Raw genomic sequence first — 17,738 nt, forward strand, 5'->3', positions numbered from 1 at the left:
ATATATATATATATATATATATATATATATATATATATATATATATATATTGTGACGGGAAAGTGTTGGAGTATTGATGTTCGTCAGTCATCCAATGGCAGGTGTTAATGCCTGGTCACACTTACAAAAAAAGATGGACTGCTTGCCTGTTGTCTGTGGTAAGTTAGAGGGAGGAACACGTAAAACACAAAATATGAACAATGAAACTTTAATATATTTACTTTAAACATAAATGAAAATAAAGACAAATCTCGGGGGATTGAAAAATACAATTAAATAACAAAGATAAATGCAAAGACAATGTGAGACACAATAGTATAATGGTGAAATAATAAAATGGTGCTGAGAATATCGGCTATGGCTGAAACCTCCCTTCGTATACAAGCCAGTGAGCTTACTATGCCAGAGACAGATGTCAACTCTAAGAGCACAAAGAATATTCTGAAGTTGATAGCTGGTCAGGGCACCAACGTCGATTCAGGTAGATGGCGCGGAGGTGCAGTGTGCAGGTGCACGGTCGGCGAGTCACCAATCAGGAGCAGGCAGGCTGGAATGGGTAGTTCGCTGGTTGACGGCAAGCCGGCGTGGAGGGTGTGTGGAGTAGGGGGGATCTTGGGTACGTTTTGCCTTTTGGTCAAAACGTTTTGTGCTACCGGTGACGTATCTTGAATGTAGCATCTTATACATGTTAACTGGACGTAACTTGAGGTAGGGAAGAACAGGCTAAATCTCTCTAGAAAGAGATTGACATCAGGTACCTGTGTAAAAATGTCGTCAAAATACCTGCAGTATATTTTACACAGGTACCTGATGTCAGACATCTGCAGGAGCTGAAGGAGGCATTTGAGCAGAGTTCCGTGCTGCGTTTCACTTACGAGATGGAAAAGGATGGGAAGCTGCCCTTTCTAGATGTAACAGTCATGGAAAAGAGCGGAAGTTTCCACACTGCAGTCTACACTAAGGAAACGAGCATAGGAATGTGCCTAAATGCCAACAGCGACTGCCCAGACAGGTACAAGAGGAGTGTTGTTAACGCATATGTCGACCGTGCTCTCAGCCACAGCTCAGAATGGAAGCAAGTCGACGAAGAACTCTATAGGGTAAGGCAGGTCCTAGTCAACAACGGCTTCTCCAATGGTTTCGTCGAAGACATCATAAGAAGGAAAGTGAAACGCCATGCAACCTCTGAAGAGACAACTAACACAACACCTATACCCCCTATCAGACTATTTTACAGGAACTTCTTTTCCACAGCTCATAAAATGGAGGAAAGGGTCCTGAAAGATATTGTTAATAGAAACGTTATCCCTACAGACAAAAATCAGAGGATACAACTGACGATTTACTATAAAACCAGAAAAACGGCCAGCCTACTCATGAGAAACTCTCCAGACACAAAACAGAACGCTTTAAAAGAGACTAACGTCGTCTATGCCTTCAAATGCCCTCTTGGGGACTGTAAGCTCCAAAAAACCCAGTATATAGGCAAGACAACAACATCTCTTTCCAGGCGTTTAACGATGCATAAGCAACAGGGCTCCATTAAGGAACATATAATCTCTTCCCACAACCAAACCATCGCCAGAGAAATCCTAGTAAACAACACAGAAATCATCGATAGATACAGCGATAGCAGGCGGCTTCACGTTTGCGAGGCACTACACATCAAGAAGTCAACACCAGCAATCAACAGCCAATTAATGCACAACTATATTCTACCCACCTCAAGACTCCACTCCAATATAGAAGCATCAAGAAATATGGACCAATAGGCTTTCTACAATCACTTCTATTCAATACCCATTGTTTCGTGTTCTGTCTTGTGTTGATGAAATTAACACCCTATTAATGCCACCTCTTGTTATGTCTTGTGTTGATGAAATTAATACCCGATTAATGCCACCTCACCCCATCCACCTCTCTCAAATGTAGATATAAAATCGGAGAAGCGTAAGTTCTATTCAGTTGTGTATTTGTGAACTAAAGTCTTTGAAAATGTAATAAGTTTTACAAAACGCGCTCGTGTCGCGTCAGACTAGAAATAAAAATGAATTTTGGAGAATTGATTTTTGATTTACCTCAAACAGTGAAAAGAAATGTACGAAAGATTGAGAAAATTCGTGTTAGAATTATTAATTTTACTTTTTCGGTCATATTTAATAATATATGTCTACAGGAAAGACTGCTACCAAAATATACTAATATATATATATATATATAAATATATATATATATATATATATATATATATATATATATATATATATATATATATATATATATATATATATATATAAACAAGCCTGAATGGTCCCCAGGACTATATACTACTGAAAACTCACACCCCAGAAGTGACTCGAACCCATACTACCAGGAGCAACGCAACTGGTATGTACAGGGACGCCTTAATCTGCTTGACCATTACGACCGGACATAAGGAAGTGATAGCCGAAGCTATTTGAACCACTTCCCCGCCGGCACTCGGATGGTAATCTCGGGCATAGCATTTTATCAAATCACCTCATTCTTTGGGGCACACGTGATGAACACAAATGTAAACAAGCCTGAATGGTCCCCTGGACTATATACAACTGAAAACTCACACCCCAGAAGTGACTCGAACCCATACTGCCAGGAGCAACACAACTGGTATGTACAGGGACGCCTTAATCCGCTTGACCATCATGACCGGACATAAGGAAGTGATAGCCGAAGCTATTTGAACCACTTCCTCGCCGGCACTCGGATGGTTCTCTTGGGCATAGCATTTTATCAAATCACCTCATTCTTTGGGGCACACGTGAGGAACACAAATGCAAACAAGCCTGATTGGTCCCCAGGCCTATATACAACTGAAAACTCACACCCCAGAAGTGACTCGAACCCATACTGCCAGGAACAACGCAACTGGTATGTACAGGGACGCCTTAATCCGCTTGACCATCACGACCGGACATAAGGAAGTGATAGCCGAAGCTATTTGAACCACTTCCCCGCCGGCACTCTGATGGTAATCTTGAGCATAGCATTTTATCAAATCTCCTCATTCTTTGGAGCACACGTGAGAAACACAAATGCAAACAAGCCTGAATGGTCCCCAGGACTATATACTACTGAAAACTCACACCCCAGAAGTGACTCGAAACCATACTGCCAGGAGCAACGCAACTGGTATGTTCAGGGACGCCTTAATCCGTTTGACCATCACGACCGGACATAAGGAAGTGATAGCCGAAGCTATTTGAACCACTTCCCCGCCGGCACTTGGATGGTAATCTTGGGCATAGCATTTTATCAAATCACCTCATTCTTTGGGGCACACGTGAGGAACACAAATGCAAACAAGCCTGAATGGTCCCCAGGACTATATACAACTGAAAACTCACACCCCAGAAGTGACTCGAACCCATACTGCCAGGAACAACGCAACTGGTATGTACACGGACGCCTTAATCCGCTTGACCATCACGACCGGACATAAGGAAGTGATAGCCGAAGCTATTTGAACCACTTCCCCACCGGCACTCGGATGGTAATCTTGGGCATAGCATTTTATCAAATCACCTCATTCTTTGGGGCACACGTGAGGAACACAAATGCAAACAACCCTGAATGGTCCCCAGGACTATATACAACTGAAAACTCACACCCCAGAAGTGACTCGAACCCATACTGCCAGGAGCAACGCAACTGGTATGTACAGGGAGGCCTTAATCCGCTTGACCATCACGACCAGACATAAGGAAGTGATAGCCGAAGCTATTTGAAGCAATTCCCCGCCGGCACTCGGATAGTAATCTTGGGCATAGCATTTTATCAAATCACCTCATTCTTTGGGGCACACGTGAGGAACACAAATGCAAACAAGCCTGAATGGTCCCCAGGACTATATACTACTGAAAACTCACACCCCAGAAGTGACTCGAACCCATACTGCCAGGAGCAACGCAACTGGTATGTACAGGGACGCCTTAATCCGTTTGACCATCACGACCGGACATAAGGAAGTGATAGCCGAAGCTATTTGAACCACTTCCCCGCCGGCACTCGGATGGTAATCTTGGGCATAGCATTTTATCAAATCACCTCATTCTTTGGGGCACACGTGAGGAACACAAATGCAAACAAGCCTGAATGGTCCCCAGGACTATATACAACTGAAAACTCACACCCCAGAAGTGACTCGAACCCATACTGCCAGGAGCAATGCAACTGGTATGTACAGGGACGCCTTAATCCGCTTGACCATCACGACCAGACATGAGGAAGTGATAGCCGAAGCTATTTGAACCACTTCCCCGCCGGCACTCGGATGGTAATCTTGGGCATAGCATTTTATCAAATCACCTCATTCTTTGGGGCACACGTGAGGAACACAAATGCAAACAAGCCTGAATGGTCCCCAGGACTATATACTACTGAAAACTCACACCCCAGAAGTGACTCGAACCCATACTGCCAGGAGCAACGCAACTGGTATGTACAGGGACGCCTAAATCTGCTTGACCATCACGACCGGACATAAGGAAGTGATAGCCGAAGCTATTTGAACCACTTCCCCGCCGGAACTCGGATGGTATTCTTGGGCATAGCATTTTATCAAATCACCTCATTCTTTGGGGCACACGTGAGGAACACAAATGCAAACAAGCCTGAATGGTCCCCAGGACTATTTACAACTGAAAACTCACACCCCAGAAGTGACTCGAACCCATACTGCCAGGAGCAACGCAACTGGTATGTACAGGGACGCCTTAATCCGCTTGACCATCACGACCGGACATAAGGAAGTGATAGCCGAAGCTATTTGAACCACTTCCCCGTCGGAACTCGGATGGTAATCTTGGGCATAGCATTTTATCAAATCACCTCATTCTTTGGGGCACACGTGAGGAACACAAATGCAAACAAGCCAGAATGGTCCCCAGGACTATTTACAACTGAAAACTCACACCCCAGAAGTGACTCGAACCCATACTGCCAGGAGCAACGCAACTGGTATGTACAGGGACGCCTTAATCCGCTTGACCATGACGACCGGACATAAGGAAGTGATAGCCGAAGCTATTTGAACCACTTCCCCGCTGGCACTCGGATGGTAATCTTGGGCATAGCATTTTATCAAATCACCTCATTCTTTGGGGCACACGTGAGGAACACAAATGCAAACAAGCCTGAATGGTCCCCAGGACTATATACAACTGAAAACTCACACCCCAGAAGTGACTCGAACCCATACTGTCAGGAGCAACGCAACTGGTATGTACAGGGACGCCTTAATCCGCTTGACCATCACGACCGGACATAAGGAAGTGATAGCCGAAGCTATTTGAACCACTTCCCCGCCGGCACTCGGATGGTAATCTTGGGCATAGCATTTTATCAAATCACCTCATTCTTTGGAGCACACGTGAGGAACACAAATGCAAACAAGCCTGAATGGTCCCCAGGACTATATACTACTGAAAACTCACACCCCAGAAGTGACTCGAACCCATACTGCCAGGAGCAACGCAACTGGTATGTACAGGGACGCCTTAATCCGTTTGACCATCACGACCGGACATAAGGAAGTGATAGCCGAAGCTATTTGAACCACTTCCCCGCCGGCACTCGGATGGTAATCTTGGGCATAGCATTTTATCAAATCACCTCATTCTTTGGGGCACACGTGAGGAACACAAATGCAAACAAGCCTGAATGGTCCCCAGGACTATATACAACTGAAAACTCACACCCCAGAAGTGACTCGAACCCATACTGCCAGGAGCAACGCAACTGGTATGTACAGGGACGCCTTAATCCGCTTGACTATCACGACCGGACATAATGAAGTGATAGCCGAAGCTATTTGAACCACTTCCCCGCCGGCACTCGGATGGTAATCTTGGGCATAGCATTTTATCAAATCACCTCTTTCTTTGGGGCACACGTAAGGAACACAAATGCAAACAAGCCTGAATGGTCCCCAGGACTATATACAACTGAAAACTCACACCCCAGAAGTGACTCGAACCCATACTGTCAGGAGCAACGCAACTGGTATATACAGGGACGCCTTAATCCGCTTGACCATCACGACCGGACATAAGGAAGTGATAGCCGAAGCTATTTGAACCACTTCCCCGCCGGCATTCGGATGGTAATCTTGGGCATAGCATTTTATCAAATCACCCCATTGTCGTGACGCTGAACCCCGGTTCATTCCGAACACAGCGATTACACAACACATAACACCTTGCCTCAGCAACCGTTACTACCACCTATACTCCTACACACACCAGACCCTTGAGGCGTACCACTAGGTTTGTACTGGAACACAATGAATGAACATATGGAAGGTATTTAAAGGCCGTCGTGTTTTGTCATTTAATTACCAAGAATAGACACTGACAAATAATAATATATTAACATACTCTATTAGGTCAATACACTTCCAATACCCATAGACCACTTGACCTCCGCGGTCACCACACACACTCGTAACTTCCGCCTAAGTCACTAATACGGAATGATTACTACAACGCTCCACACCCGGTTAGTCTTACATTCAATACTCACATACTGCAGACTTAACTTGGTCACTAAGATCACATCAGGTTCTCGCATAGCTGTCTGCTACCCTTCGCTGCTGCCACAAACGGAGACCTCGGAGGACTTGCTAGTCCAACTTCCACAACCAGACTCACTCCAGTCAGCCATCTACCTCAACCATTTCACCCCACCTCTCAAGGAAGGTATAATCCGATTAACCTTATCCCTAGAGAGGTAATCTTGTTCCTAGAAGCCTGACGAAGAATAATTCCTCTTTCCAGGAATTATTAATTTGGGTAAACAGCTTCGGTCTTAATCCATTGACCTTTCTTAGATATGTGATCCATAGTCTGTCTACTTACATGTACTTCCAGTCATCATTCGTTAAGTGTTGTAGTAATGATCCTCTAGCTAATAATTCCTACTAACTTGTGGATTACAACACCACTCCCCTCCTTAAACACGCATATGTCCCCATATGCATCATTGCAATGGTTCCATTAGTGTAAGGACCTGGAGGATGCACCCACCATATGTGTACAACTACAAAATCATCCAAAAAGTTCATCATACACACGATGAAATAAATTAAAATTTTCCCCGACATGACTCACAACACTTCTCCAACATATACATTATATTCACATCATAGCACAGGTAAAATAGTCTGTAATAATTTTTCCCATCTCCAACAATGCACATATACCTAAACTGCTGACATATAATTACATACAAACATAACCATAAAATTACATGGACCAGAATGCTGGCACTTAAACAGAAATGACACTAGTCATTAATATATACACAACACATATATATCTAAGGTTCTTCATCCTTAGTAATTATAATTTAACATCTTGCCCTGTACTGTTGACATAAGGGCTTACAATGATCACACAATGTTTCACTGGCCTCCTCCACAATTGGCAGCATCACTTCTCTTGTCTTCGTGTCCCATGGTTGCTAGGTCATAGATCCTCCATGACCCAGACAAAACCCAGGCTGTCCAGCCTGTTGAATGTTGTCAATGTCCCATCGTTGCTCTGAGGTAACGTGATCCTGGCCTCCAGAGCAACGGAGATTCCTACCCCAGGGTCATGTTCCCTTGGGTCTGTGCTGACGTCTCGTTCCAGGGCACCAATCCCAGAACGCTGTAGATCCCTCACAGCTCTCTGGTCTAGGCCCATCCGCCCAGAGTGTGTCCACCTGTATTCACACCTTCCCGACCGCTGTACCTGCAAAATATTCCCTCGGAGCCCCCTGGCTCGATCCCATTATTACATAACCCCCTCGGCTCCTTACTCTCTCCCCGTATATAGCCTGAGCGCAGCTGCAAAACCATTGCAGCTGGCCCTTATCCCTGCTTTGATGTCAGGGGGCGAATTTCGCCTATAACGTCACGTTGGCTTCACTTCCACCCCCCTTTTTTTTCTAGAATAACTGAGTGTAGCCTCATAGCTTCCCTTCTACTCTACCTGAAGCTCTGTGACATGATCCCGGGGGACCTTCTCAAGCCTAACACTCAGTAATGGTGCCGATGAGGTAATATACAGTATATACATACACATACATTATCACAATAAATACCTCATTAAAATAATTTCACACTTATGTCACTAAAACATCATACTGCCACTGGCTCGCCTCTAGCGAGATTCCTGTAACAACTTAATAAGAAATTAGTATATCTACTTCGCTCGTCCACTGCAACCACCAACACCTGAAATTTTGAAATTCTACATTATAATCTTATCCATAAGACTTACCCACTCCGACTTAATTAATGAAAATTTTAATGAAAATAATGAATTTTTATTAGTCTTTTATGAGTCTTGCTAGAGATATCGACTTGACTCGCCTACTGCAGCCACCAACTCCTGCAATTATCCACATTTCATCTTATCCATAAGACTTACTTACTCCGACACACCATTACCACTGGTCATCCCAACCACTGATGACCTCAATATAACGCCACACATCCCTACAACCACTTCCTGCGTCCTAACGCACCGACCTTGCTACGCCAATACTCACCTTACCGACCACTACCTGGCGCCCCTGCGCCACCATATACTCCACAACACCACACTCCATACCAGGCGTCCAAACGCCACCACACTACACCACCCATTGGCGTCCCCAACGCCCTCAACACAACACCCGGCGTCCCCAACGCCCTCAACACAACACCCGGCGTCACCAACGCCATCAACACACCACCCGGCGTCCCCAACGCCATCAACACAACACCCGGCGTCCCCAACGCCCTCAACACAACACCCGGCGTCACCAACGCCATCAACACACCACCCGGCGTCCCCAACGCCATCAACACACCACCCGGCGTCACCAACGCCATCAACACAACACCCGGCGTCCCCAACGCCATCAACACAACACACGGCGTCCCCAACGCCCTCAACACAACACACGGCGTCCCCAGCGCCCTCAACACAACACACGGCGTCCCCAACGCCCTCAACACAACACACGGCGTCCCCAACGCCATTACCACCACAGGCATATGCCTTGCGCCAGAGCGCATCAAAACACCACGAGACGTCACCACCAATAAGTAACCAGACGCCACACACACTCCCTTTTCTCTCGTAATCCGTTAATTACCTGACCAACACTCGTCAGGCATAATTTCTTGTGTAGTGGCCACCCGCCACACTCTACCACCTGCGTTAACATACTTCAACGCTAATGTCTACAATACACCCGGTGTTACAACACCCAGTTATGCTACACATGCTACACCTTGGCGCTACAATGCCAACAATGTCATGCACTATACTACATCCATGATATCCACAGTGAAAACATGCACATTTCACTACAGTAAATACTATGCATTACGCTGGCGTCTAATAAGCCACTACACATGCATTACACTACACACCACATGCATTACACTACACACCCCGGCGTACAAACGCCAATACACAACCATGCACTACACCCGGCGCCACACACCCCCACCAACGGGACACGCTTCCCGTGTCCCACGCTAACACTCTCCATAATGCTACCTGCACCCACAAAAAAAATCTCCATGGCCCTCTCCAGGGTACAGTAGACGGCGAACCCCAGACGTCAAATTACGCATCGCTCGCTATGCCAAGGCGTCCATAATTCACTGCGCCTATTTTCTGTATCTACACCTGACAACGCCGGAACTCGCACAGTACTTTAGGTAATATTTCATTATCCTTAAAATATTCGATTTACACGTTACATGAAATTTAATTAACTTTAAATTACGTAGTTTACACGATTAATTTCACCTTAGCAACGGTTTCTCACTATTTCCGCCTTACCAACGATATAAAACAAGCTCCAAGGTGCGGCTCGCTTGGCCCGCACATGGCCCACGCTGGCCCGCACATGGCCCACGCCGGCCCACATTCACCCGCGCTAGTTTACCTCGCCACTCTGTATACTCCGCACTACGAACACTGTATAATCCGCACTACGAACACTGCACTTGTTTTGGATCCCGATGCTTCAGTGGTCCAGACTTGCCTCTTAGCCGTCTCTCGTTGCGGGAATCTGGAAAGAAAGAAATAAACCCCACATGTGCCCCACAATGGCCTAGTCCCTTTAATTAACTAACTCCTCTGACCTGGTCTCACCTGACCCTTCTTTCCTCCGTCTAGTAACCACCATTCTCACCACAACCCGACGTCTACCATTTCCCGAACACTCCCTCACCAACTAAACCAGAACCACACTTCCTTCATCTCGCACAGTGTTCCAGAACCTGTTTGCGCTGCCACCAAATATGTCGTCTACCAATTCCCTAACATTCCCTCACCAACCAAACCAGGAACACAATGAAGGGACATATCGAAGGTCTTTAAAGGCCGTCGTGTTTTGTCATTTAATTACCAAGAATAGACTCTGACAAATAATAATATATTAACATACTCTATTAGGTCAATACACTTCCAATACCCATAGACCACTTGACCTCCGCGGTCACCACACACACTCGTAACTTCCGCCTAAGTCACTAATACGGAATGATTACTACAACGCTCCACACCCGGTTAGTCTTACATTCAATACTCACATACTGCAGACTTAACTTGGTCACTAAGATCACATCAGGTTCTCGCATAGCTGTCTGCTACCCTTCGCTGCTGCCACAAACGGAGACCTCGGAGGACTTGCTAGTCCAACTTCCACAACCAGACTCACTCCAGTCAGCCATCTACCTCAACCATTTCACCCCACCTCTCAAGGAAGGTATAATCCGATTAACCTTATCCCTAGAGAGGTAATCTTGTTCCTAGAAGCCTGACGAAGAATAATTCCTCTTTCCAGGAATTATTAATTTGGCTAAACAGCTTCGGTCTTAATCCATTGACCTTTCTTAGATATGTGATCCATAGTCTGTCTACTTACATGTACTTCCAGTCATCATTCGTTAAGTGTTGTAGTAATGATCCTCTAGCTAATAATTCCTACTAACTTGTGGATTACAACACCATTCTTTGGGGCACACGTGAGGAACACAAATGCAAACAAGCCAGAATGGTCCCCAGGACTATTTACAACTGAAAACTCACACCCCAGAAGTGACTCGAACCCATACTGTCAGGAGCAACGCAACTGGTATGTACAGGGACGCCTTAATCCGCTTGACCATCACGACCGGACATAAGGAAGTGATAGCCGAAGCTATTTGAACCACTTCCCCGCCGGCACTCGGATGGTAATCTTGGGCATAGCATTTTATCAAATCACCTCATTCTTTGGAGCACACGTGAGGAACACAAATGCAAACAAGCCTGAATGGTCCCCAGGACTATATACTACTGAAAACTCACACCCCAGAAGTGACTCGAACCCATACTGCCAGGAGCAACGCAACTGGTATGTACAGGGACGCCTTAATCCGTTTGACCATCACGACCGGACATAAGGAAGTGATAGCCGAAGCTATTTGAACCACTTCCCCGCCGGCACTCGGATGGTAATCTTGGGCATAGCATTTTATCAAATCACCTCATTCTTTGGGGCACACGTGAGGAACACAAATGCAAACAAGCCTGAATGGTCCCCAGGACTATATACAACTGAAAACTCACACCCCAGAAGTGACTCGAACCCATACTGCCAGGAGCAACGCAACTGGTATGTACAGGGACGCCTTAATCCGCTTGACTATCACGACCGGACATAATGAAGTGATAGCCGAAGCTATTTGAACCACTTCCCCGCCGGCACTCGGATGGTAATCTTGGGCATAGCATTTTATCAAATCACCTCTTTCTTTGGGGCACACGTAAGGAACACAAATGCAAACAAGCCTGAATGGTCCTCAGGACTATATACAACTGAAAACTCACACCCCAGAAGTGACTCGAACCCATACTGTCAGGAGCAACGCAACTGGTATATACAGGGACGCCTTAATCCGCTTGACCATCACAACCGGACATAAGGAAGTGATAGCCGAAGCAATTTGAACCACTTCCCCGCCGGCATTCGGATGGTAATCTTGGGCATAGCATTTTATCAAATCACCCCATTCTTTGGGGCACACGTGAGGAACACAAATGCAAACAAGCCAGAATGGTCCCCAGGACTATATACAACTGAAAACTCACACCCCAGAAGTGACTCGAACCCATACTGCCAGGAGCAACGCAACTGGTATGTACAGGGACGCCTTAATCCGCTTGACCATCACGACCGGACATAAATAAGTGATAGCCGAAGCTATTTGAACCACTTCCCCGCCGGCACTCGGATGGTAATCTTGGGCATAGCATTTTATCAAATCACCTCATTCTTTGGGGCACACGTGAGGAACACAAATGGAAACAAGCCTGAATGGTCCCCAGGACTATATACAACTGAAAACTCACACCCCAGAAGTGACTCGAACCCATACTACCAGGAGCAACGCAACTGGTATGTACAGGGACGCCTTAATCCGCTTGACCATCACGACCGGACATAAGGAAGTGATAGCCGAAGCTATTTGAACCACTTCCCTGCTGGCACTCAGATGGTAATCTTGGGCATAGCATTTTATCAAATCACCTCTTTCTTTGGGGCACACGTAAGGAACACAAATGCAAACAAGCCTGCATGGTCCCCAGGACTATATACAACTGAAAACTCACACCCCAGAAGTGACTCGAACCCATACTGTCAGGAGCAACGCAACTGGTATGTACAGGGACGCCTTAATCCGCTTGACCATCACGACCGGAAAAGGTGAAATGAGGTGAAAATAAACTTTTTACACAAGACAGAACACGAAACAATGGGTATTAAAGGTAGGTAACTGCAGAAGGCCTATTTTTATTGGCCCATATTTCTTGATGCTTCTATATTGGAGCGGAGTCTTGAAGTGGGTAGAATATAGTTGTGCATTAATTGGCTGTTGATTGCTGGTGTTGACTTCTTGATGTGTAGTGCCTCGCAGACGTCAAGCCGCCTGCTATCGCTGTATCTATCGATAGATAGTCGAATATATATATATATATATATATATATATATATATATATATATATATATATATATATATATATATATATATATATATATATTAGTATATTTTGGTAGCAGTCTTTCCTGTAGACATATTTTATTAAATATGACCGAAAAAGTAAGATTAATAATTCTAACACGAATTTTCTCAATCTTTCGTACATTATGCTTCACTGTTGGAGGTAAATCAAAAATCACTTCTCCAAAATTCATTTTTATTTCTAGTCTGACGCGACACGGGCGCGTTTCGTAAAACTTATTACATTTTCAAAGACTTCACAAATACACAACTGATTAGAACTTGCGTTTCCCTGATTTTATATCTACATTTGAGTGAGGTGGGAAGGGTGATGTGGCATTACATTTGAGTAAGGTGGGAAGGATGATGTGGCATTAGAGGATATTAATAGGGTATTAAAAGTATCAACACAAGACAGAACACGAAACAATGGATATTGAATAGAAGTGTTTGTAGAAAGCCTATTGGTCCATATTTCTTGATGCTTCTATATTGGAGCGGAGTCTTGAGGTGGGTAGAATATAGTTGTGCAATAATTGGCTGTTGATTGCTGGTGTTGACTTCTTGATGTGTAGTGCCTCGCAAACGTCGAGCCGCCTGCTATCGCTGTATCTATCGATGATTTCTGTGTTGTTTACTAGGATTTCTCTGGCGATGGTTTGGTTATGGGAAGAGATTATATGTTCCTTAATGGAGCCCTGTTGTTTATGCATCGTTAAACGCCTAGAAAGAGATGTTGTTGTCTTGCCTATATACTGGGTTTTTTGGAGCTTACAGTCCCCAAGTGGGCATTTGAAGGCATAGACGACGTTAGTCTCTTTTAAAGCGTTCTGTTTCGTGTCTGGAGAGTTTCTCATGAGTAGGCTGGCCGTTTTTCTGGTTTTATAGTAAATCGTCAGTTGTATCCTCTAATTTTTGTCTGTAGGGATAACGTTTCTATTAACAATATCTTTCAGGACCCTTTCCTCTGTTTTATGAGCTGTGGAAAAGAAGTTCCTGTAAAATAGTCTAATAGGGGGTATTGGTGTTGTGTTAGTTGTCTCTTCGGAGGTTGCATGGCTTTTCACTTTCCTTCTTATGATGTCTTCGATGAAACCATTGGAGAAGCCGTTATTGACTAGAACCTGCCTTACCCTACAGAGTTCTTCGTCGACTTGCTTCCATTCTGAGCTGTGGCTGAGAGCACGGTCGACGTATGCGTTAACAACACTCCTCTTGTACCTGTCAGGGCAGTCGCTGTTGGCATTTAGGCACATTCCTATGTTTGTTTCCTTTGTGTAGACTGCAGTGTGGAAACCTCCGCCCTTTTCCATGACTGTTACATCTAGAAAAGGCAGCTTCCCATCCTTTTCCGTCTCGTAAGTGAAACGCAGCACGGAACTCTGCTCAAATGCCTCCTTCAGCTCCTGCAGATGTCTGACATCAGGTACCTGTGTAAAAATGTCGTCAACATACCTGCAGTATATGGCCGGTTTCAAGTTCATGTCGACTAAGACTTTTTGCTCGATGGTACCCATGTAGAAGTTTGCAAACAGGACACCTAGGGGAGAACCCATAGCGACCCCATCTACTTGCTTATACATGTGCCCATCCGGGCTCAAGAAGGGTGCCTCTTTAGTACAAGCTTGGAGTAGTTTCCTCAGAATACTTTCTGGCATGTCAAGAGGAGTACAGGCTGGATCACGATACACTCTGTCGGCTATCATTCCGATTGTCTCGTCCACAGGTACGTTGGTAAACAGCGATTCTACGTCCAACGAGGCTCTTATCCCTGTGGCCCGTGCGCCCCGCAGTAAGTCCACAAATTCCTTTGGAGACTTCAGGCTGAAGGCGCAAGGAACATAAGGAGTCAGCAGGCCGTTGAGTCGCTTCGCCAATGTGTACGTGGGTGTGGGTATCTGGCTAATGATTGGCCGAAGTGGGTTTCCAGGCTTGTGCGTCTTGACATTTCCATACGCATATCCAGGTTTATATTCCCCAATGATCTTTGGCAGGTGGAGTCCGGATTTCTTGGCGTTCACAGTTTCGATCAGTTTGTTGACCTTTGCTTTTAATTCGGCTGTAGTGTCCTTCGTTACCCTTTGGAACTTAGTTTGGTCAGAGAGTATGATGTTCATTTTCGCCAGATATTCGTCTTTTTTAAGAATGACATATATTGGCGACTTGTCACCTCTCCTGACAACTATCTCCTTGTTCTCACGAAGGCTTTTAGCTGCCGCTCTAAGCTCGGGGGACAGTATGGTGCTTCTGTAGTTGCCTCGATTCTTTCCTCCTTCTGCAATAAGTTCTGCTTGTAAGGTATCTTTGGTAGTGACCTTCTTTTGTGTCTCGAGGTCGAATATGTCGTCCAACAGAATTTCCAACTCCACTTTCCGGGCCATTTCACTCGGTCTGGACATAACATGACAGTTTATGCCCAGATTTAGGAGAGTGACTTGGTCCTCAGTGAGGTTAATTCCTGCAAGGTTCTTGCAGGAATTATATATAATATATGCAAGGAATATATATATTCCTGCATATATATATATATATATATATATATATATATATATATATATATATATATATATATATATATATATATATATATATATATATATATATATATATATATATATATATATATATATGCGAACAAGCCTGAATGGTCCCCAGGACAATATGCAACTGAAAACTCACACCCCAGAAGTGACTCGAACCCATACTCCCAGGAGCAACGCAACTGGTATGTACAAGACGCCTTTATCCACTTGACCATCACGACCGGACAAAATGAGGTGATAGCCGAGGCTATTTGAACCACCCCACCGCCGGCACTCGGATAGTAATCTTGGGCATAGCATTTTACCAAATCTCCTCATTCTTTGGGGCACACGTGAGGAACACAAAAAATTGTGTTCCTCACGTGTGCCCCAAAGAATGAGGTGATTTGGTAAAATGCTATGCCCAAGATTACTATCCGAGTGCAGGCGGGGGGGGAGGTTCAAATAGCCTCGGCTATCACCTCATTTTGTCCGGTCGTGATGGTCAAGTGGATTAAGGCGTCTTGTACATACCAGTTGCGTTGCTCCTGGGAGTATGGGTTCGAGTCACTTCTGGGGTGTGAGTTTTCAGTTATATATATATATATATATATATATATATATATATATATATATATATATATATATATATATATATATATATATATATATATATATATATATATATTGGTAGCAGTCTTTCTTGTAAACATATATTATTAAATATGACCGAAGAAGTAAGATTAATAATTCTAACACAAATTTTCTCAATATTTCTTATGTTTCTTTTCACTGTCGATGGTAATTGAAAATTCAAATCTCCAAAATTCATTTTTATTTCTAGTCTGACGCGACACTTGAACGTCTTTCGTAATAACTTATTACATTTTCAGAGACTTTTTTGTTTACACACACAGAACTATAACCTGCAAACACTAAACAGAGTTCTACTATGCTATAATTTTAAACTGCTTTCATCTTATATACCTGCATTTGGGTGAGGTGATACGATACAACAGTTTTCGATGAGGTGAAAACAAATTTTCAACACAAGACGGAACACGAAACAATGGGTATAATTTTGGGTAAATTAAAGAGAAGAATACATGTAACTGCAAAGGGCCTATTGGCCCTTTGCAGTAGAACTTCGATTTCAACCCTTAACCCTGTTGTAGCTCAGTCGATTAAGGCAGTGTCTTGGATGCTCCTGGATGCAGGTTCGAATCCTCGTCACGGCCCTTGTGGATTTGTTCATTTGATGCATCACGTTAGTGTGATCTCTGTGTGTGATGATTTAATGGCGAAGAGGGAGAACGGCCAATAGACATAGCTCGGGTGCAGGGGGGGGGGGGGGAAGGGTGCAAAAGCCTGGTTTGTGCCTCGGAGAGGCAACGGGATCCAGTAAGTTCAGTAGAACTTCGGTTTCAACCCTTAACCCTGTCGTAGCTCAGTCGATTAAGGCAGCGTCTGGGATGCTCCCGGACGCAGGTTCGAATCCTCGTCACATCCCTTGTGGATTTTTTCATTTGATGCATCACGTTAGTGTAATCTCTGTGTGTGATCTTCACTGATTGCTTTGAAATTTTGACACAATGTTGCATTCGAATAGGCACGTCTTTTCATATACCTACTATATAGATGCCACACCTGTGACAGGTAAAAACATGCGTTTTTGAAAAACAGCACTATCTGTTACACATAAGATCAAAACATGCTATGTTTAATATGTAATGATTCCATTTCAATGTTTCTGATTGCATTGATAAATGCAATTTTCTTAAAATTTCGATTTATTGTAATTTTGATTTAATTATTTTGTGTGACATTGCGTTGGAATTGAGCTTTCTTGTTAACCATACTGATCATTTCTTGAGTATAGTTTATTTTTCTATTTTTTTATTATTTTTCATTTCGTTTTTTTATTTTTTTCGTATATTTCAGTGATGGGGACGTCTGGGGCCAGATTCACGAAGCAGTTGTGCAAGTACTTACGAAAGTGTACATCGTTCCTCAATCTTTGATGGCTTTAGTTGCATTTATTAAACAGTTTACACGCATGAAAACTTGTCAATCAACTGTTGTTATTGTTATAAACAGCCTCCGGGTGCTTCGGAGCTCATTAACTGTTTAATAATTGTAAACA

At 44.2% G+C, this 17,738-nt stretch overlaps 1 protein-coding gene across 1 annotated transcript in view; it reads left to right on the forward strand.

Moving 5' to 3' along the window:
• Nucleotides 1–357: 357 nt before the first annotated feature.
• LOC138352863 (uncharacterized) overlaps nucleotides 358–17,738 on the forward strand; it is a 146,620-nt gene continuing 129,239 nt past the window's right edge. Inside the window, exon 1 of the mRNA XM_069305415.1 lies at nucleotides 358–481. Coding sequence (XP_069161516.1) covers nucleotides 358–481 — 124 coding nt within the window. The remainder of the gene's footprint in view (nucleotides 482–17,738) is intronic.

The sequence above is a fragment of the Procambarus clarkii genome, chromosome 55 (assembly GCF_040958095.1).
Source record: "Procambarus clarkii isolate CNS0578487 chromosome 55, FALCON_Pclarkii_2.0, whole genome shotgun sequence".
NCBI classification, from domain to species: Eukaryota; Metazoa; Arthropoda; class Malacostraca; order Decapoda; family Cambaridae; genus Procambarus; species Procambarus clarkii.